At 37.3% G+C, this 21274-nt stretch overlaps 3 protein-coding genes across 3 annotated transcripts; 2 read left to right on the top strand and 1 right to left on the bottom strand.

The window, feature by feature from the left end:
* Nucleotides 1–73: 73 nt before the first annotated feature.
* On the top strand, nt 74–3813 carry LOC132199147 (vacuolar protein sorting-associated protein 16 homolog). Its single transcript, XM_059623667.1, has 17 exons — nt 74–287; nt 360–543; nt 600–728; nt 781–925; nt 982–1103; nt 1156–1331; nt 1386–1635; nt 1703–1828; nt 1932–2062; nt 2122–2266; nt 2318–2452; nt 2509–2670; nt 2720–2869; nt 2918–3168; nt 3222–3318; nt 3378–3481; nt 3535–3813. The coding sequence occupies exons 1-17, from the start codon at nt 232–234 to the stop codon at nt 3677–3679; spliced, it is 2508 nt and encodes an 835-aa protein (XP_059479650.1). The 5' UTR covers nt 74–231; the 3' UTR covers nt 3680–3813.
* A 171-nt stretch (nt 3814–3984) lies between these two features.
* On the top strand, nt 3985–5083 carry LOC132199152 (uncharacterized). Its single transcript, XM_059623672.1, has 3 exons — nt 3985–4084; nt 4153–4738; nt 4803–5083. Exons 2-3 carry the CDS (start codon nt 4245–4247, stop codon nt 4927–4929), a joined length of 621 nt encoding a protein of 206 aa, XP_059479655.1. The 5' UTR covers nt 3985–4084; nt 4153–4244; the 3' UTR covers nt 4930–5083.
* A 7211-nt stretch (nt 5084–12294) lies between these two features.
* LOC132198840 (uncharacterized) lies at nt 12295–21126 on the bottom strand. Its single transcript, XM_059623095.1, has 5 exons — nt 21060–21126; nt 18356–18579; nt 16146–16355; nt 15707–15916; nt 12295–12872 (listed from the first exon to the last, which is right to left on the bottom strand). Exons 2-5 carry the CDS (start codon nt 18552–18554, stop codon nt 12709–12711), a joined length of 783 nt encoding a protein of 260 aa, XP_059479078.1. The 5' UTR covers nt 18555–18579; nt 21060–21126; the 3' UTR covers nt 12295–12708.
* Between the last annotated feature and the right edge of the window lie 148 nt (nt 21127–21274).

The raw sequence follows: 21274 nt of genomic DNA on the forward strand, positions 1-21274 counted from the left end.
CCCTATTTTCACGGAATTTGCCGTGTAGTAAAGTTACAAAACAACAAGTTTTTTTCTTTTTATACGCACCAACTTCAGGGTGTTTTTAGAACACAAATATTTTGAAGAAACGCCCATTTGTCACAGAATTCACAATTAACCAAATGAAATTGTTTAGTTTTTAATCCATAAATGATTAAATAGATGTACATTTTTTAAGAACGGTTGTTAGAAAATCATAAAACTACTAAAATGTCGGCTATGATAACTGCAGAGTGGTGTCCACTAGGAAAGGACAACTTTTACAGGTGCAATGACGACAAACCATCATTTCATGGCATCCTAATTTTTACATTGTACATTTTTTGGAATTTTTACAGAAAATTTGATATCTACGAAATGCACTGGGATCTCAAATTTGAAAATATCTGCGTGGCCGCGGCTCAATATGGAGGACCCATTGCGATCATAATGGACAGAAAAAAATTCGTTGCTGTCCAAGGTGCAACTAAGCCGACAATTTTCATTTACACAGCCTCGGGTCAAATTTTGTCGTCAATCTTGGTACTGGAGAAAAATTAGAGTTGAATCCCTGTAAAAATATTATTTTATCTTTTTAGTGGAACAGTGGAGCAATCGTGGAGCTGGGCTGGTCTTCAACAGAGGAACTCTTGTGTGTGCAGAGTGATGGCATCGTCGTTCGATATGATCTATTTGGAAACTTCAAGCACTCCTTCAGCATGGGAGATGTGCTGGAATGTAAATTTCAGTTCAAATTTTATATGATGTTGTTCTTTATAGGTGGCAAAAGAGCACAAGGTGATGGATGCCAAAATTTACAACAGCTTCGGAGGTACGGGCATCGTTGTCCTGACTTCTAGTCTGCAATTTTTCCTTGTCAACAACGTGCTGGAACCAAAATTAAGAAAAGTTGCTGAAATGTCTAGTATGGTTTCTCAAGAAATTTATCTCCTAGAGCAATAAGATTTTTTCCCTGAAAAGGTCCTCAGCAACCACCCAGCAGTTGGTGTGTCCTGTCGGACGAGAAAAGGTCCAGGCTCTTAGTGGCACAGCGGAAAAATTTAATGCTTCTGGGAGAAACAAAAACCAGTGCCCAGCCTATTGTAAAATAGTTTTTTTTTTAAATACCAAAGAAATTAACATTTAAGAATTTAGTGTGCTGATTTTACTGGGGCTTACACTGATGTCACAGAAATAATTGCTTCACATGACAATCAACTGGTAGCATTGTTCACCGACACTGGCAGACTTTGGCTTGGCACTGCGGATCTAAGAACCAAATTCTGCGAGATTGACACAGGCTGGCGCTCCAAACCTGATGACCTTGTTTGGTATATTTTTCAAACTTATAACGCATAAAAATTGTTTACGTTATCCAAATACAGGTGTGGCTCGGAGTCGGTGCTTGGTTTGTGGAGTGGAGGCTCTTTGCTGCTTGTTGGAAAAAATGGAGACCGTCTTACCTTTGCAATCAGCGAAGGAATGGCACTTTGCAAAGAGATGGATGGTGTGCGACTTCTGTCTCGTTATAAGCATGAAATGCTGCAGAAAGTTCCTGCAGTGACGCAAGAAGTATTTCGAATAAACAGCACTGAGCCTGGATCATACCTATTAGAGGCTTCCCGTCAATTTGAGGTAATTTGCTTAATTTATTTTTACCATCGATGTTTATTTCTTTCAAAAATTTTTAATTCTCTTCCAGAAAGGTTCACATAGGTCTGATGAGTATTTACGTCTTGTGAAGGATAAATTGAAGATTGCAGTTCAACAGTGCATTGAGGCAGCGGGTTACGAGTTCTCTCAGGACACTCAAAAGCTCCTTTTAAAGGTGAAATTTTACTGTTGTTCAAATCGAACCAGAAAGGCAAATAACAACAATAATAATAATAAAAATTTGGGAGATAAAATGTTGTAATGTTACTTTCTTTTAGGCTGCTCAGTTTGGGAAGAGTTTCTTGGAAAGCACATCCGACAGTGATAAGTTTGTCCAAATGTGCCGAACTATGAGGGTCCTGAATGCTGTCAGAGACTACAAAGTAGGACTTCCACTTTCTTTGATTCAGTATGTGTTTTCCCATCAAGATTAAAATATGCTTTGCTAATTCCATTTAATTATTATAGACTTCGGCACCTTACAACAAGAGTTCTCCTAGATCGTTTGGTTTTACGCAAAAACTACTTTCTTGCTATCAAAATTGCTCAGTTCTTGCAAATACCTGAGACAGATGGTGAAAGCAGAATCCTTGCTTTGTGGGCCTGCAATAAGGTGAGAAAAATATATTAGGTGGAATTTATTTTGCAATTTAAATTTTATTAGGTTGGGCAAACTCATTTGCAAGACGAAGACGTAGCTCGGGAAATTGCAAATAAATTGGGTCAAGCGCCAGGCATTTCATACACAGAGGTTGCAAATAAGGCCATCGACGTGCATAGAAATCAACTGGCATTGAAGGTTTCTAAGAATTGATTTTTTTTTTTTAAATCTTTAATTATTCTTAATAAACGCAGCTAATGGACTATGAACCATGTGCTACCCGTCAAGTGCAGTTACTGCTGAGACTTAATGAGGGCAAGACGGCTCTCGTCAAAGCTATCGACAGTGGGAACACTGATTTGGTGCACATTGTTATACAGCATTTAAAAGAACACATGTCTCTCTCAGACTTTCTAGTAATGAAATGTAATTTAATTAGTACTTGCAAATAACAAAATATTTTAGTATTACATTCGAGAATACCCGATGGCCCAAGCATTGCATCTCAAGTACTGTCGAGAACACAACAAAGAAACCTGGAGAAGTATTTACGAGCAGGAGGACGATTTCAATTCCTTGGGTGCTTGTGCAGTGAGAGAAGCTTTTGATCCAAAGGTGAAATTCATCGTTAAAATGAAAATATATTAATAAAAATGCCTGCAGAATTCGTCGACCATGGAAATGATTCTGAATTCTGCTGCTGACTTTTACAAGAAAGGCAAACACGAAACTAATTTCAGTTTGTGTGAGGAGCAAGCCAAGTTACTAAGACACCAACGTAGTCTGCAAGAAAAGTTAAGCACAGGCAACTTCGTCGGCCTTTCCGTAACGGACACGCTCAAAAAGCTTCTGCTTATGAAGGAGCATAAATTAGCAGAAAAATTGCGACAAGAATACAAAGTTCCTGACAGAAGGTCCTTTGAAGACTTTTAATAACTCCTTAAATGTTAAATTCTGTAACTTTCAGATATTACTGGGTCAAAATTTCATCTCTAGCTGCGGAGGGCGAGTGGGCAGAACTTGAAAAATTTTCAAAGGCAAAGAAATCTCCTATTGGATATGAAGTAATGAAAGAATTGTTTTAATTATTAGGCTTTTCTAACCTTTTCTGTAATAAATGTAGCCATTTGTCGACGTTTGTCTTGCTCATGGTAAAAAGGACGACGCTCAACTCTACGTCGGTCGTGTTAACGAGGACATGAAAGTTCGATACTATATGAAACTAGAGTAATAATCGGATATTTATTTATTTAAAAATCTTATTTATGCTCTTATTGCAGTTTGTTTTCTGAAGCTGCCAAAGTAGCATTCGACCAAAAAAATCTGCAGGCGCTAGAGTATGTGCATTCCAAGTGCTTTGCCAAATATCCAGATCTTGCTGAAAAAATAACTGGCTTGAAAGTGCAACTTGGTTCCAAGAAATGATGAAGGAATTTTTACAGACTATACTTATCATGCATGTTTTGTATAAAGCTTTTTTTAAGAATAATAATTGTAATAATTATTGCCAACTAGAAAAATCACGTAATCCATTATTAAAACAGTCATATTGTTCAGAGCGCAAGGTTATAATTAATTAATTCATCTTCCTTCAACTTTAAAAAGACCGCTCTCTCTTGGTTCCGGTGCCCATGTGTAAAAAGACATTTTCGCGCAGCTAATATGAGCTGCAGCATTTTGCCGCCTTATCCCCCCCCCCCCTATTTCACAGGCGGGGGCGTGACTGAGGCAAAAGGGGGAGTGTACGTGGTTTGTTTAATGAATGATGGCACGGTGGCCTGTCAAAAAGAGAAAAATTTAATTTTACTTTTGGGTGATTTAAATCAGGAAGTATGTATACGTACAATTAAAAAGCTAGCTCATATAATAAATTGTAAATAATTTTTTAAAATCTACAGGGAGTTGAGCTATTGCAATAGCTGAGAGCATTTTTGCACCGCTTTTGGAGTGTTTCGATGAGATCCAGCCTGTCATGTGAACATGGAAAATCATGCCAACTAGCAGCCAGAGAACGATAAGAATGCTAACAATAGAAGCATTCCTTTGCTTTTTGATAATAGGATGTGCCTTTTGTGTCAGCCTTGATGAAGCTAACCAGAACACTGTCAACATTAATCAGTCGGTGGTTGCGAATAAAAAAAATGAAAAGCCGTCAACTCCAAAGGCGGAGTTGGCACCTAGTGCGGGAAACGTCAGCAGCAGCGTCGATAACCAGCAGCACTCGGGGTCCAAGTCGAAGAAGAAAGACAAGGCGATACCTGACGCTTCCTGGTACCTGGCTAACAAAACTCTCCTTCCTGTCACCCCTGAGAAAGTTCCACCCTCCACTATTGACTCCACGGAAAGTGGACGAAATTCCAGCACAGCAATTGCACCTGTTGGCCCAGGGGGCAGAGTCAACTCCGGCTCCCTGCTAAGAGGGTTCTATGTGTTTCTAGGCCTTGGCTTGATTGTAATTATGTATCTTGTTGCCAGAACTGTAAGGTGAGCTGCTCAAAATTTGAAGAAAGATATTTTATGTTTATGAAATTTGTTGAAACTCTTGCAGACTGAAACAAAAAGTGACCAGAGTCCACAAGTACGGCATTATTTCCAACAGAGACGATCTAGAAATGGCACCACTTGAGATTGATGATGATGAAAATGAAGTACTTTTTGAGCTTCCTATAAAATAATTATATGCTTTTTTGCTTTTGAAAGCTTTTCCAATGACAAAAAACTGCTTAGGTGCAATCGAAAAATCAGATCTATTTTAAAGTGCATTTGTAAGCGATATTATTGAAAATGAAGATTATATTTATCTATATAATAAATCAGTTTTCTTCAATACGCGGCTTTTGTTATTGATCATTCATACACATCCTCGGTGAAGATCTTGAAGCTATTAAAAAAAATTAAAATTGCTCAAGTAGTGTATAGAAAAGCCAAAAAGTATATACAGACGAAAAAGTTATAGTCCGGACAGGATTAGACTTTTTCTGAGAGTGACGAAGAGGAGCTGCTCACCTTGATCTCATCCTACTTGAAAAGCGCCCTATCAGATATGGAACACTGAAAGAGCTGGGAGCCGGCTGGTGGATTGAAGAGGACCATTGTTTTTAAAAAGGTGGTTCACAATTCTCTCGGCTCTCGCGAAAGTCGCTTACCCACTTGATGCAGCTTTGCAATGAAGAATAAAAAGAAGTTGATTGGCAGCACTGCTTCGGTAAGGAAAACACTGGTTTAGGAGGGTCGTGTGTCTAATTTCGCCTTTTTTCCCTGAGTTGAAGGCCATGGCATCTGCACATGTGCCGTGGAGGTCACCACAAGGGTACGCTGCCCAGCCACCCATAAATTGTGGCCCTTCTTACGGACATACAGAAAATAGAGCAAAATTCCATCATCCAGCATGGCCCGAAGGAACTCCACCCACCCCCGGACAGGAGATGGCGCCAAACCCTCTGCAAAATGGAAACAATGGACCAGTTCTCAACTCAGGAGGTTTTGGACAGACTTATGCAGGAGGTCCGGCTCCTCCGGGAGCTGTAGTAACGTTGGAGGAAATCATTCAGCGTGTTTTCCAGCATGTCACGCTGCAATTCTCAAATCAGCTCAAAATTCAGAATGACCAACTTGGCGAAATGTTCAGTAAAACAGTATCTTTGATGCAGGAGGAATTCGAAAAGGAACGTTTGTCCTGGAAGGAGAGAGATGAGAAGCACGAGGCTAAGCTGAGGGAGCTTGAGCGGAAGGTCCTTTTCTACGAGAAGAATGCAGAAAATGAGTCGAGCGGTACAGATAACAGACGGAGGCAATTTCACGGCAGGTATCAGAGAGGTTATTATCCACCAATTGCTCCTCTGACAAAGGCTGATGACACACCCTGCGTGAACCAATACATCGATCGCTCTGCCCAACTCGATGAGGCCCTGAAGAATGATGAGTCGCTCGCAGTGGAGGGAGCCAAGGTCAAGTTTGTTGAACATCAAGGGGTCAGTCTACTGGATGCCAAGCAAGAGATAAAGGCACACGCCATAGCCTCTGATCTCTGGACCAGCATGGGGGCTGCACAAGAGGTTACGGCGGCGGTGGGCAAACCGAAAGCTGAGCCGGGAAAGACTGAAATAGGCGGAATCATCAGAGAGAAGACTGAAAAGTACGGTACTGTGTTTCACGTGGTAACTAAAATGAGGTCCCCCCACAAGTTGCACAAAGCACCTGAGCCTTTCCTAAAGGGAGTGAAGACTGCATTTGCTAAGCTGGCCCAAGTCATTCGAGAGGAAGAGATTGATGAGATTGCAATGACCTACATGTGCAGTGGCATGGACAGGCTGCATCGCCTCTGGGTCTTGGACACTCTGTACGAAGAACTTCGAGATGTCCCTGTCACTGTTCATCTGTACAACAAGTATGTCTCCAAACGCTGGGGAAACTGTGGGAATTTGTTCAACCCAAAGGAGGCCGGAGAGGAAGAAGAAGAGACTGGAGGGAAGCCGGATGACGGAGAGCAGCTAAATGATGCCCCTAATTCGCAGACTGTTGCACCCAGGGAGAGAAGCAAGCGCAACTGTGGTGCTCGTGAGAAACTTTCTTTATAGATTTCCCTTGTCGAAACAGCGACGTGAGTAACTTAAAATTAGGGCTTTGGAATTGTGAAGGGCTTACGAAAGCATATGAATCTCCGATTGCAACAGAACTGCAAAATTATGATATTCTTCTTTTCACGGAAACATTTTTAAAGAAACCACTTCACATTCCTGGTTTTTATTCAAGGCAAGTTTTAGCTTCACAAAAGGAGGCAGGGCGACCGATGAGGGGAATTTCCGTGTATTTTAATTCTAGGTTAGGAAATTTACTAAATGTGAAATATTTGGACAACTTCATAATTCTAAATTTTGATGACATTACAGTAGTAACATGCTATTTAAATCCGAAGATACGTTCTACAACAGTGACTAATGAACTTCTCTCAATCCTTAAATATGTTGAAAATTTTGAAAATTTCATTTTGGCTGGAGACTTTAATTGCCGACTGGATACTAAAAACAGAAAAATTGACTCGCTGCTTGATTTTGCTGAGGAAAACAGTCTGACAATAGTAAATGAATATCCATATAAAAGTACCTACGACTGTAGTAATGGTCATAGTGTGGTTGATTTAATCTTCAAAGGGCCAAAAATTTACACCGAAAATTTTAAAATTTGCCCAACCATAAGAAAACATAATTTTATTTCAATAGAATTTAATTTCACAAAACAAAAGAACAGAAATGGGGACATGTCTTTGAATAAGAAAAATTTTAAATTAGATGAAAACATACTTAAAGAGCTTATTGAGACTAAATATAAAAATATTCTAAGAACAAATCTGGAAAAGGGGGACGTTGAAGAGTTTTATAAAAATATGATAAATATTATGAAAGAGGCCGACATTCCTCGTAGGCAAACTGAACGGATTAGTCAACCGTGGTTTGATTCTGAATGCTACGAATTAAAACAGAAATTGAACGAATGGAGAGAGTGCTTGGAAGTGGCTGAAAGTTTAAATGTAACTAGTATAATCAAGATTCTATTACCGCACTATACCGAAATAAAAAGAAATTACAAAAATGTGTGTGAAATGAAGAAGAACGCTTTTGTGCAAATGAAGGAGTTGGACATTTTAAAAGAGGCGGAGCAGAATAAGTGCTATAAAATTCTCAAGTTGAGCAAAAGTTTTTACAATACAAACAATATAATGATGGATGAATGGGAGTGCAATTTTGAAAAAATTTTCAACGAGAAAAAATTGAGTGAAAATGAATCGTTAAATCTGAAAGAGATGATAGTAGATTACAGAAATGATATAAATTTTTCACCTATTATGGAAGAAGAAGTTTTGTTAGCATTAAAGAAAATGAAAAACGGGAAATCCCCTGGACCTGACAAAGTGAAGAATGAAAATATTAAACTACTTGTTGAATCCTTACTCCCCGAAATAACGCAATTTTTCACCAAATGCTTGGAGCTAGGAACATGTCCAGAGGAATGGAGGCAGTCAAATCTAAAACTCTTGTATAAGGGAAAAGGGGACGCGGAAAATACAAATTCATATAGAGGAATATGTATTAGTTCGGCTTTTTACAATCTGTTAGATCGTGTACTGCATGCACGTATCTACTCATCTTTGATTCACGAGATTCCAGGCAATCAATATGGTTTTGTGAAAGGAAAATCCACTTTACAGGCAATTAAGTCCTTAGTTAATAACATTCAAGAGACAGTTTATAAGAAGAAATCACCCTTATATGCCTTATTTTTGGATGTAAGTAAAGCTTTTGACTCAATAGATAGGGCGTTTATTTTTAAGAAGTTAATAGAAAGCAAGAAGCTAACGTTCACGGAGTTAAATTATTTAGCTCACAACTTAGACTTAAATTTCTTGAGAATAGTAGATGGAGTAACAGTATCAAAACTTATTACACAATCAAATGGGGTAAGACAGGGGGGATGCACGTCCCCATTTCTGTTCAATTACTCTTTAGCTGATATAAATAATATTCTACGAGATTTGCCAAACGTGAAAGCCATTTATTATGCAGATGATATTGTTTTAACCTCAGAAAAATTAAGTGACTTGAAAATTGCTTTAGCCAGAATGAAAGAATTTTTGTTAAAACGCAGTTTGAAACTTAACTTGGAAAAGTGCAAATTCATGAAATTTAGAAATAAGGGTCTAGGAAAATATGCATTAAGTGACCGCCTAGATTTAGGTGGAATTGAAATAGAGAGAGTTGCTGAGTTTACATATTTAGGAGTTACTTTTCAACCATCAGGAATCTCTTTTGGAAAGCACATTGAAAAAAGAACAAGAGCTGCATTGCTGGCCACTTATAATATACGAGAACTAAAACAATTATCCATTGAAACAGCACACAAGCTATTTGATCTAAAAATTTCCCCAATTGCGTCCTACGGCATTGAAGAAATATGGCCTTTCCTAACAAAGACTGATTTTGAAAATCTTGAAAAAGTCAAAACAAGATATTTAAAAAGAGTTTTAGGACTGTCCAAGTATATTAGATCTAGATTTGTGTATGAATTAGTTGACACTGATCTCTTTGTATCGGACTTACAGGTAAAATATTCTCTAACTGAAACTGAAGCATTCCAGAAATTTTGTGTGTCTAAATATTTAAACAAACTTGAGATATGTGATGAGTTCTACGAGACAGAAACTATGAAGAATAAAAATTGGCAATGTGCAATGTTCAGTGATCGCCAAGTGTTTACGAGATTTGCCTGTCACGGGTACCACTATTTATTTTGTAAGAATAAAAATTTTCATTCTCAAGCGACAATAGACTGTGAATGCAAGCACTGCGGTAAGAAATGTTCACAATATCATATTCTTGAATGTAATGAACGAAAACTAAGCCTAAGAGAGGCTGCAAAAATCAAAATTAACTAATTTTGTACTTTGTAATAATTATCGAAACAAGCTTAATTGTAAAATTAATTTTAGGAAGACAAATTAGCTTTAGACACCCGTTGTACACCTAGTTGTGTTCAATAAATACTCTATCTATAAAAGAAGTTTTGTCTGGGCCCTGTTCAGTTCAAAGAGAATGAAAAGATGGCAACTTTAATCTCAAATAACTTTTCCGAGAACCGCTGGAGGAAATTACTGCCCTTAAAAATGCTTTTTTTGCATATACTGCTTGGAATAAAAAGCAGGAGATTTGAACATGCGGCGTTCTTCCTATATGGCTGGTGCCATCAAAGATATATATAATTATATATATGCTATTGACACGAACATTCACATTCATAACTTTTTTTTTTAAGTAAAAATGTTTAATTAAAATGTCTTTTATTAGGTTTTGCGTCTCAGCAAACTTCTGTATCTGTACAAGACTAGGGAGAGAGTTGGATCAAACTCGATCGATCCCCCAAAATTTTGAAAAACCTCTACAAAAAGAAAGACCCTCTGATGGGCTGCGCCATCTGCAATATAAAATAATCGACCCAAATATAGACGTAGATTTGCCTAAAATTGAAAAGCGCCACCAGCTGGGCAGATCTCCTGGAAAAATAGCGATTGCTTTAAATATTTTCAAGATTTCCGTTTATAAAATGTTAGTCCTTCAAGTTAAAAAATAGTCGACCCAAAAATAGCTAGACGAAGATTTGCCTAAAATTGAAAAGCGCCGCCAGCTGGGCGGATCTCCTGGAAAAATAGCGATTGCTTTTAATATTTTCAAGATTTCCGTTTATAAAATGTTAGTCCTTCAAAATATAAAATAATCGACCCAAAAATAGACGAAGATTTGCATACTTGTCTGCGCTCAGACATTTTGCGCTGGCGCTCGCGCTCAATGAGATTCTGCGCTCAGCGCTCGCGCTCGTTTTCAAAAATTGTGCGCTCGCGCTCTGCGCTTGCGCTCAAGCCAAAATTTTGCGCTCGCGCTCTGCGCTCGCGCTCATTGTTATTTTTTTTTCGATGAATAATACCTACTAATTTTTTTGTTTGGGAATAGAAAAATAAACAAAAATTAGTCTGAAAAACGCTTTTTGAGAAAGAAAAAAATAATTTTGTTAAATTTACACATTTTTGTGAAAATTTCTTAAATTTTACAACAAAATTTGTTTAATTTATAATAAATCGTTGAGCGCAAAATGAGCGCCGCGCTCACGCCATTTGCGCTCTGCGCTCGCGCTCATGCCCTCAAAAATTTTGCGCTCGCGCTCTGCGCTCAGGCCATGAGCGCAGAGCGCGGAGCGATTTGTGCGCTCTAAACAAGTATGAAGATTTGCCTAAAATTGAAAAGCGCCACCAGCTGGGCGGATCTCCTGGAAAAATAGCGATTCCTTTAATTATTTTCAAAATTTCAGTTTATAAAATGTTGACCAAGGAATCCAAGGATAGTGTCAAATCACCCCCTCTCCTTTCCAAGCGACAAACGTCCTTGAAAACCTCTTCAGTCTCAGTCAGCGCTCTCCGCTTCGTTTTTATGACACTATCTAGACAACAGGACAACACTTTCTTGTCTCAAATCGTCTCAAATTTAAAACGAAAATCATTTATTGGCATTTTTATGGCAGACGTGTGCGGACGTGACCCGCAGGAAGCGGAAGAAGATCGATATGCAGGTAAATTTGTAAATTTTCTAATCAGTTTAATTATATAGGACATTTTTGCTGCAATTCATGGTGCGGGAAAAGAATCAGAATTATGCACGATCGAGTGCATTACATTACTTAATATGACTTATTTTATGAATGCATAGATTGTTTTCCTTTAGGTGCCCAAGGAAGGGTTGGAGAGGTCAGGGTGGTCAGGGTCAACACGCCCAGAGCGAAGCAGCTCTTGCCAGTCACCGAAGGCAATGTACACGTTCTGCGTTATGTAGTTGCTCAAATGAAAAAAAAAGTATAATTTAGACTTTCAATTGGAATTTTTTTTTAAGCAAAATCAAAATAGCAGCTATCAACTAAGGAAATAGGATTATGCTAGCTGCGCCGGCTGCACTCTGTTGAGTGCCGGCAGCATTTATTGGTGCTCTTTTTTCCTGTTGAGCTTTTGGGCCAACAGAGGTCCTATGTAAATAGAGGAGCCAGAAAGAATATATTTTAATTTTAATTAATTTGTTTCTGTTGTTGTTTAGGTGGAAGTTGATTTATTAAGAAGAGCAAGGAAGTTTGAGTGGTGGTTGTCGTCTGAGATCCATTCCGTAGTCCGAGGGACTAGCTGTGATTAAATTCAAGTGACCTTTGTCGATTACAATGTTTTATGGATTTGGTGTATGACTCTACTTGGACGATATTAAATCTCTTCTTTATCTTCCCGCCGTAAGGCTAAAATCATATTGTTTTAATTCTTGTAATTCCTTTGGGGAAACTATAATTAAACTGGGGGGTTGAAGAAGCCGAGGTTCAAAATACTGGCAGCAGTCTAGTCTAATTAGGTTGAGATTATATTTTATTTAATTTATTATTAATACTTAAGAGGTATAAGATTGTCTATCTTAGATAGCTGGAGCAGTGAGTAAATCAAAGCAGAGTAGATTACATTAGTTTTTAGTTGTAGGTATATTTATTTGTGCCGCTCTTACAAAAGACAAATCCTCTCTTCGGAGAGAAGCAGTGATGCTGTCCTGGTGCTGAAAAGGGCCAGGGCCGTCACAATGCTCTGGTTGACTCTCAATTCTTGGCCACCATTCATTTCTGGCCACCCCAAAATGAGGTTTTTCCTGATAATTCACAAAACTTGGTAATCATAACTGGTTTTGCGATGCGCAGAATTTCCTTAATTTATCTAGTAAAACCGGTTTAATATAAATATATGTTAGGCCCCAAAGTAAGAGGTGAAGTTGATATTCAGAAAGTGACATCAAACAGCAATCCAGAAATGACATTGTTTTTCAACAAAAATTTAATTTTCACATTTTTTCCCACATATATTTCACCAAATGATAGAAACGTGTGGCAGAAATTCAATTAATGAAGATTATAAGGCAATTGTTTCTAAGTGGATTTGAGTAAAAACGCAGTAGTAGTACGGGGCCTACTATTGGGCAACTGGCTGTTGCAAGAGCAGGTACGTTGCTGAAGTGAAGGCGAGTTTCAGCCGCTGCTCTGGCCCTCAAAATGGCTGGATCTGCAAAAATATTTAAGAATTGATTTATTATATATCTTTATATATATATGTCTTTGAATAAGAAAAATTTTAAATTAGATGAAAACATACTTAAAGAGCTTATTGAGACTAAATATAAAAATATTCTAAAAACAAATCTGGAAAAGGGGGACGTTGAAGAGTTTTATAAAAATATGATAAATATTATGAAAGAGGCCGACATTCCTCGTAGGCAAACTGAACGTATTAGTCAACCGTGGTTTGATTCTGAATGCCAAGAATTAAAACAGAAATTGAACGAATGGAGAGAGTGCTTGGAAGTGGCTGAAAGTTTAAATGTAACTAGTATAATCAAGATTCTATTACCGCACTATACCGCAATAAAAAGAAATTACAAAAATATGTGTGAAATGAAGAAGAACGCTTTTGTGCAAATGAAGGAGTTAGACATTTTAAAAGAGGCGGAGCAGAATAAGTGCAATAAAATTCTCAAGTTGAGCAAAAGTTTTTACAATACAAACAATATAATGATGGATGAATGGGAGTGCAATTTTGAAAGAATTTTCAACGAGAAAAAATTGAGTGAAAATGAATCGTTAAATCTGAAAGAGATGATAGTAGATTACAGAAATGATATAAATTTTTCACCTATTATGGAAGAAGAAGTTTTGTTAGCATTAAAGAAAATGAAAAACGGGAAATCCCCTGGACCTGACAAAAGTGAAGAATGAAAATATTAAACTACTTGTTGAATCCTTTCTCCCCGAAATAACGCAATTTTTCACCAATTGCTTGGAGCTAGGAACATGTCCAGAGGAATGGAGGCAGTCAAATCTAAAACTCTTGTATAAGGGAAAAGGGGACGCGGAAAATACAAATTCATATAGAGGAATATGTATTAGTTCGGCTTTTTACAATCTGTTAGATCGTGTACTGCATGCACGTATCTACTCATCATTGATTCACGAGATTCCAGGCAATCAATATGGTTTTGTGAAAGGAAAATCCACTTTACAGGCAATTAAGTCCTTAGTTAATAACATTCAAGAGACAGTTTATAAGAAGAAATCACCCTTATATGCCTTATTTTTGGATGTAAGTAAAGCTTTTGACTCAATAGATAGGGCGTTTATTTTTAAGAAGTTAATAGAAAGCAAGAAGCTAACGTTCACGGAGTTAAATTATTTAGCTCACAACTTGGACTTAAATTTCTTGAGAATAGTAGATGGAGTAACAGTATCAAAACTTATTACACAATCAAATGGGGTAAGACAGGGGGATGCACGTCCCCATTTCTGTTCAATTACTCTTTAGCTGATATAAATAATATTCTACGAGATTTGCCAAACGTGATAGCCATATATTATGCAGATGATATTGTGTTAACCACAGTGGTTAGTGCGCTTGGCTGATAATCTGAAGGCCTTGGGATCTATCCCGGCTTAGGTTCAGGGCTTGAAAAAGTTCTGATTCTGGCCGGCTAGTTCACAAGACTACAGAAAATCTTAGGAGGTGCATTAATCACTGCGACAGGCAGATTCGGGAGAAATTGCAGGCATTTCGTCTGCAATTTCGGCTATGCAGTCTGGTGTTTTCTGCGGTTTCCATCAGACATTCCAGGCAAATGCCTGCATAGTTCCCATTTATAGGCCGCAGCCGCTCACCTTCCTCATCCTTCAAATTCCCAACAACCAAACCCATCCTATATGCTCCTCTCTCCCCGGCCCAGTGGGTCGCAAGGTCACCGTGTTATCGGCCCCGAAAGGGGAGAATCCGAGTTATCGGCCCTTGCGATTTAGCAGCCTGTCTGCTACCGCTGGTGCCTTTCCCAAGAGGTATAAACAATTAAAAAAAAAAAATAAAAAAAAAATAAGTGACTTGAAAATTGCTTTAGCCAGAATGAAAGTATTTTTATTAAAACGCAGTTTGAAACTTAACTTGGAAAAGTGCAAATTCATGAAATTTAGAAATAAGGGTCTAGGAAAATATGCATTAAGTGACCGCCTAGATTTAGATGGAATTGAAATAGAGAGAGTTGCTGAGTTTACATATTTAGGAGTTACTTTTCAACCATCAGGAATCTCTTTTGGAAAGCACATTGAAAAAAGAACAAGAGCTGCATTGCTGGCCACTTATAATATACGAGAACTAAAACAATTATCCATTGAAACAGCACACAAGCTATTTGATCTAAAAATTTCCCCAATAGCGTCCTACGGCATTGAAGAAATATGGCCTTTCCTAACAAAGACTGATTTTGAAAATCTTGAAAAAGTCAAAACAAGATATTTAAAAAGAGTTTTAGGACTGTCCAAGTATATTAGATCTAGATTTGTGTATGAATTAGTTGACACTGATCTCTTTGTATCGGACTTATAGGTAAAATATTCTCTAACTGAAACTGAAGCATTCCAGAAATTTTGTGTGTCTAAATATTTAAACAAACTTGATATATGTGATGAGTTCTACGAGACAGAAACTTTGAAGAATAAAAATTGGCAATGTGCAATGTTCAGTGATCGCCAAGTGTTTACGAGATTTGCCTGTCACGGGTAACACTATTTATTTTGTAAGAATAACAATTTTCATTCTCAAGCGAGAATATATTGTGAATGCAAGCACTGCGGTAAGAAATTTTCACAATATCATATTCTTGAATGTAATGAACGAAAACTAAGCCTAAGAGAGGCTGCAAAAATCAGAATTAACTAATTTTGTACTTTGTAATAATTATCGAAACAAGCTTAATTGTAAAACTAATTTTAGGAAGACAAATTAGCTTTAGACACCCGTTGTAGACCTAGTTGTGTTCAATAAATACTCTATCTATTTATTATATATGAAAAATATATTACCCTCAGAGATGTTGAATTGCAAGTTTAGGTGGTGGGCAAGAACCACAACCTTTCGGATGTTCATATCATCCAAGCTGGTTCTTGCAGCAAGAAGTACTTCTTCAGGCAAGTCTTGCATGGAGGCCCTTCTCGGAAAATGGAAGATGAGGCAATCAGCCATGAGGAGTCGTGTGACGACAAAAGTCTTCAGGCTGGCCTTCGACGATCCAGCTGCAATTTAAAAAATAAAAATAAATGAATATATATAGTGAATAAATTTTTATTGATAATCGCCTTTAAAAAGAGAAGTTATAAATTTTTAACCAGCTTGATTTTAATTTCATAATTGTGCTAAAAAAAACTTCTCAGAACATTTTTAAAGCGTATTTCTAAAAATGTATAAATACATTCATTTTATCAAGAAAAAAATGTTATTATATATATATGAAAAATATATTACCCTCAGAGATGTTGAATTGCAAGTTTAGGTGGTGGGCAAGAACCACAACCTTTCGGATGTTCATATCATCCAAGCTGGTTCTTGCAGCAAGAAGTACTTCTTCAGGCAAGTCTTGCATGGAGGCCCTTCTCGGAAAATGGAAGATGAGGCAATCAGCCATGAGGAGTCGTGTGACGACAAAAGTCTTCAGGCTGGCCTTCGACGATCCAGCTGCAATTTAAAAAATAAAAATAAATGAATATATATAGGGCACTTTTTTTTTAATCGGTCACACTTTTGGCAAGGGTCAACCGATTTGAATGAAATTTGGCAGGTCGATTGCTCTTAGGGTGGAAACAAATAGTTTAGAAGGATTTTTGAAAATTGCCTATTTTACAGGGGCTCAAAATTTCTGATTTTGAAAAATAGCGTTTTCAAAAATCGAAAATATCAGCTCCTGTTGCAGATAGCGCATAAGTTTATATAAGCAACATTGTAGGGAATTAGACGCCCTACAACTTTTCTATAGTAACCAAGGTCGTAGATCAAACCTGAAGGATGGAAAGAGGATGTCAGCAGGAGCATTTTGGTACCCGAATTTTTGTGCTAGCCTCAATAGATGTGAAGTTACATCTATTTATAAATAATTTATTCGTCGGATTCCCACTTTTGCAGCACAAAATCTATGATAACTTCACTTGTAATGATGCTAGAACAAAAATCCGGGTACCAAAATGCTCCTGCTGACATCCTCTTTCCATCAATGTGTCACACACGTAAAAAAATTCAAAAAGGTCACAGGTCACCATGGGGTCAATGCCCTTTTGTGACCTGATCACCATGTGTGATACATGACCTGCAAGAAAAATTAAAGGCAATTATTTTTTGTCATAATACATTTAATCCTAATTCTAACAGGAAAAAAGTTATGGACGTTTAAAATAAATTTTGCACAAAAAACGCTCGGAAAACCACGTTTTTTGCCCTTTGATCCGGAATATCTCTAAAACGAAAAAAATTAGTCTCACCAAATTTTGATATGTTGTTTATTACTAACTGGAGCAACTTTTAGCTATTTTGGAATCAAAAAAATTTACTGCCTTGGTACTTTGGTAGAGCCTGAAAAAAATGAGCAAAAAATAAATGACCTTCAGGTTTGACCTACGACCTTGGTCACTATAGCAAAGTTGTAGGGCGTCTAATTCCCTACAATTTTGCTTATATAAACTTATGCACTATCTGCAACAGGAGCTGAGATATTTTCGATTTTTGAAAACGCCATTTTTCAAAATCAGAAACTTTGAGCCCCTGTAAAATAGGCAATTTTGAGAATTTTCAAAAATACTTCTAAACTATTTGTTTACACCCTAAGAGCAACCGACCTGCCAAATTTCATTCAAATCGGTTGACCCTTGCCAAAAGTGTGACCGATTAAAAAAAAAGTGCCATAGTGAATAAATTTTTATTGATAATCGCCTTTAAAAAGAGAAGTTATAAATTTTTAACCAGCTTGATTTTAATTTCATAATATTGCAAAAAAAAACTTCTCAGAACATTTTTAAAGCGTATTTCTAAAAATGTATAAATACATTCATTTTATCAAGAAAAAAATGTTTGCTGCCCACAGGGTTGACGAGCGCGCTGATTTTAAGCACGCTCGCACTCGCGCTCTTTTCTGAAAATTGCGCTCGCGCTCTCCAACTTTTCCTCACGCGAGCGCTCAAGCTCGCGCTCTTTACCCAAAAGAGCGCTCGCGAGCGCTCTTTTTCTGGGGTCGCTATTTTTTAAGTAAAATTGTTATTTGGATTGGTTTTCTTCAATATTTCTTACGTACAATTCTATTTTCATTGCTATTTTATGTGTGGTCTAAAAATATACTAATTTCCATTGAGTTTCATACAAATTTTTTTCGAAAATTAAAATTTCTCTATGTTTTTCGAGCAATATTTCACCAATTTATGGTCCCCAAAAAGAGCGTAAATGAGCGCTCTTTTCAGCGCTCTTTTGAAAAAAAAAACGCTCGCGCTCCCGCTCGCGGCAGGAAAAAAATCGACGCTCGCGCTCTTTTGAGCGCTCTTTCAGAGCGCTCGTCAACCCTGGCTGCTCATTATTATTAATTTTGAAATGCAAAAGATTATATTCCAATCGTTTTTTTAAAATATCACGTCATCCTGTTTGCCACCCCGTTTTAATTTTGATAACTGGCACTTAAAATATCATGAAATTATTACTCACGTCCCCGGTACTTGATTGGGAACTTGTTGAAGGTTGCAGAAGCGTGATGGCCAGGTCGTCCAGCATGTCATGCAACTCGGCGAGCAAAATGGCAACAGGAACTCCTCGGGCCTGGCGCTCTTTCAGCCTTCTTATGGTATCAGCCACGTCACCAAGGGCCTCACCAGAGAGATGGAATTCTCTGTAGGGCGGCATTGGTATGGTCAAACTTCCACCTCGTCTAAAAAACAATTTTCAAAACAGTGGGCTAATCAATACAAAATCACTCTTTTACTGATATCGTCAAAATATAGTCCCAAATTTTGAATTATTAAACGTTGTTAGGATTATTAAAAGGTCAAATTTCCACCTCGTCTAAATAACAATTTTCAAAAAAGTCGACTTTTCAATAAAAATTCACTCTTTTACTGATATCGTCAAAATATAGTCCCAAATTTTGAATTATTAAACGTCGTTAGGACTATTAATAGGTCAAATTTCCGCCTCGTCTAAATAATAATTTTCAAAAAAGTCGACTTTTCAATAAGAATTCACTCTTATACAAATATCGTCAAAATATAGTCCCAAATTTTGAATTATTAAACGTCGTTAGGACTATTAATAGGTCAAATTTCCGCCTCGTCTAAATAATAATTTTCAAAAAAGTCGACTTTTCAATAAGAATTCACTCTTATACAAATATCGTCAAAATATAGTCCAAAATTTTGAATTATTAAACGTTGCTAGAATTATTATTATTAGGTCAAATAGGGAACCGGTAGGGGAAGGTCCTTAAATTCAAGTCACACTGGCAAGACGTAGTGCATGACTAGGGCCAACTCCCACGGGGTGTCCGGTTGCGTCTAAATTTTTTTAATTGGGTCGTGTGTACGTTTTTTCCAAAAAAAAAAAAAAAAAAAAACTATGGAAAAAATCACGTTTTTTGTAAAAAAAGGAAAACAAAATTGGAATTTAAGGTGGGAAGGAGGGGTCTGAGCGAAAAAGCGAATGACACGTCAAATTAGAAAATTAAATGCCGGATCGAAAGGTGGTAGCGGCATCTTCGTCGCTCGTGTAGAAGCCGGGAGGGGGGGGGTAACAAATTCACAAGCAAAAAACACGTCGTGGGCCGCTGAGGGGGAAATCTTGCGAATATGGTCGGGTCATTGAAATGCAGTGAATGCCATACCGGGCGGTGCGGCGCAGCGCGGCAATACAGTTGGAAATTTAAGTTTTGTGAGCAATGTCAAATGTTAACTACATAGTAACACTTTTCTAGTATTATTATGACTCCACGCAACGACATGAACAACAGTCAGTAGCTGGCGCCGCAATGCTCGTCGCTCTTCTAATATTCTTATGCCCCCCCCCCCCCCGTGCGGTGTTGGTGGTAACGACCAAAACGTCCTCTCCAAGACCAAGTAATCCAAGGATATATAGTGTCAAATCAGTCCCCCCTCTCCTTGCCAAGCGACAAACGTCCTCTAAAACCTCTTCAGTCTCAGTGCTCTCCGCTTTGTTTTTATGACACTATAATAGACAACGCTGGACAACACTTCTTGTCTCAAATCGGTCTCAAATTTAAAATGATAATCATTTATTGGCATTATGGCAGACGTGTTTGGTCGTGACTCGCAGGAAGCGGAAGAAGATATGCAGGTAAATTTGTAAATTTTCTTATCAGTTTAATTATGTTAATTATATTGGAATTATGCACGATCGAGTGCATTACTTATTTGACTTATTTTATGAATACATAGATTGTTTTCGAATACCCCATGTATATACGTCTGTTTGTTGGATTTTATTTATTTTGATTTACTTATAATTAAAAAAAAATATTCGAATCTTAAAGAAGGAATCTGACTTAACTTGCATCATACATAAATAGCTCATTTTATGTTCATGTAATTTTTAATGATCATTATTATATTTTTAGGATTCTCATATTGAAAGATTGTCTAGAATGGTTGATGAACTCGATGATGAAGAAATTAAAATTGCTAGGGATAATGCTGGATGCGAAATCATAATGTGTGTCAGGTTTATTGACCCAGGGTAGTTGATGACGAAAAACGACCAGGTTTATGTTTTCTTGTATATTGCTCGAACTGAAAAGCAAAAACAAAATAAATATCACAATTGAAATAAACAAAAAAGGAGAAAGAATTTTTATTTGAGTTGGAAGTTAATTAGACTGATGTTATTTTTGATTTGAGAATTAATTTGATTATAATTAAACTAAATTTGTTTTTTTGAGAATTTTTGAGAACTGAAATTTGCATAAATTTGTGTACTGAATTTGAAAGAGATTTTGTTGAGCAATTTGCATTTTAAATTAAATATTATTTTTTCTTTTTGTTTTACTTAAAATTAAATTGAACATTTTAGGCTCGGTGAGCATCGGCACTTTGCCTCGGAGAAAACTAATAACATAAATCATGAATGAGAATCTTAATGAATTAATACAGAATTTTTTACAAAGTCGTCTGGGTAAAATGCAAGATTAAATCAGTTGGTAATATGATAAATTATTCGTTGGCAAATATTACAAATTCGGCCCGACAATGGATATGCGCACACGTGATTGGAATGGCGAATTGCCGGCAAATTTTGACGTTCGAGTTTTTCACTTAAATTCGGACTTGGAGACGAAACTATTTCACTTGACCGACTGACTGTTCTTGTGGCTTTAATTTGGGGGCAAAATGGGACGCTTACCCCTGTCCGGGTTCGAGGATGGTCGAGTTTTCTGGCAGGCTTGGGACCGTCGTCAGCCTTTTTTGTTTTGCCAGGGAACAATGGAGGATGCCCGGCCGGGGGCGGAGAGGTTGCCCTCTAGTGGCGCTGCTACACAGCTACATGTGCCTATCATAGGAGAAAACTCATGGACCTATAATAATTTCTAATAATTCTGGTAAATCAATGAGAAAACT

This window comes from Neocloeon triangulifer, unplaced genomic scaffold, assembly GCF_031216515.1.
Source record: "Neocloeon triangulifer isolate White Clay Creek 2 clone unplaced genomic scaffold, ASM3121651v1 ptg000013l, whole genome shotgun sequence".
NCBI lineage: Eukaryota > Metazoa > Arthropoda > Insecta > Ephemeroptera > Baetidae > Neocloeon > Neocloeon triangulifer.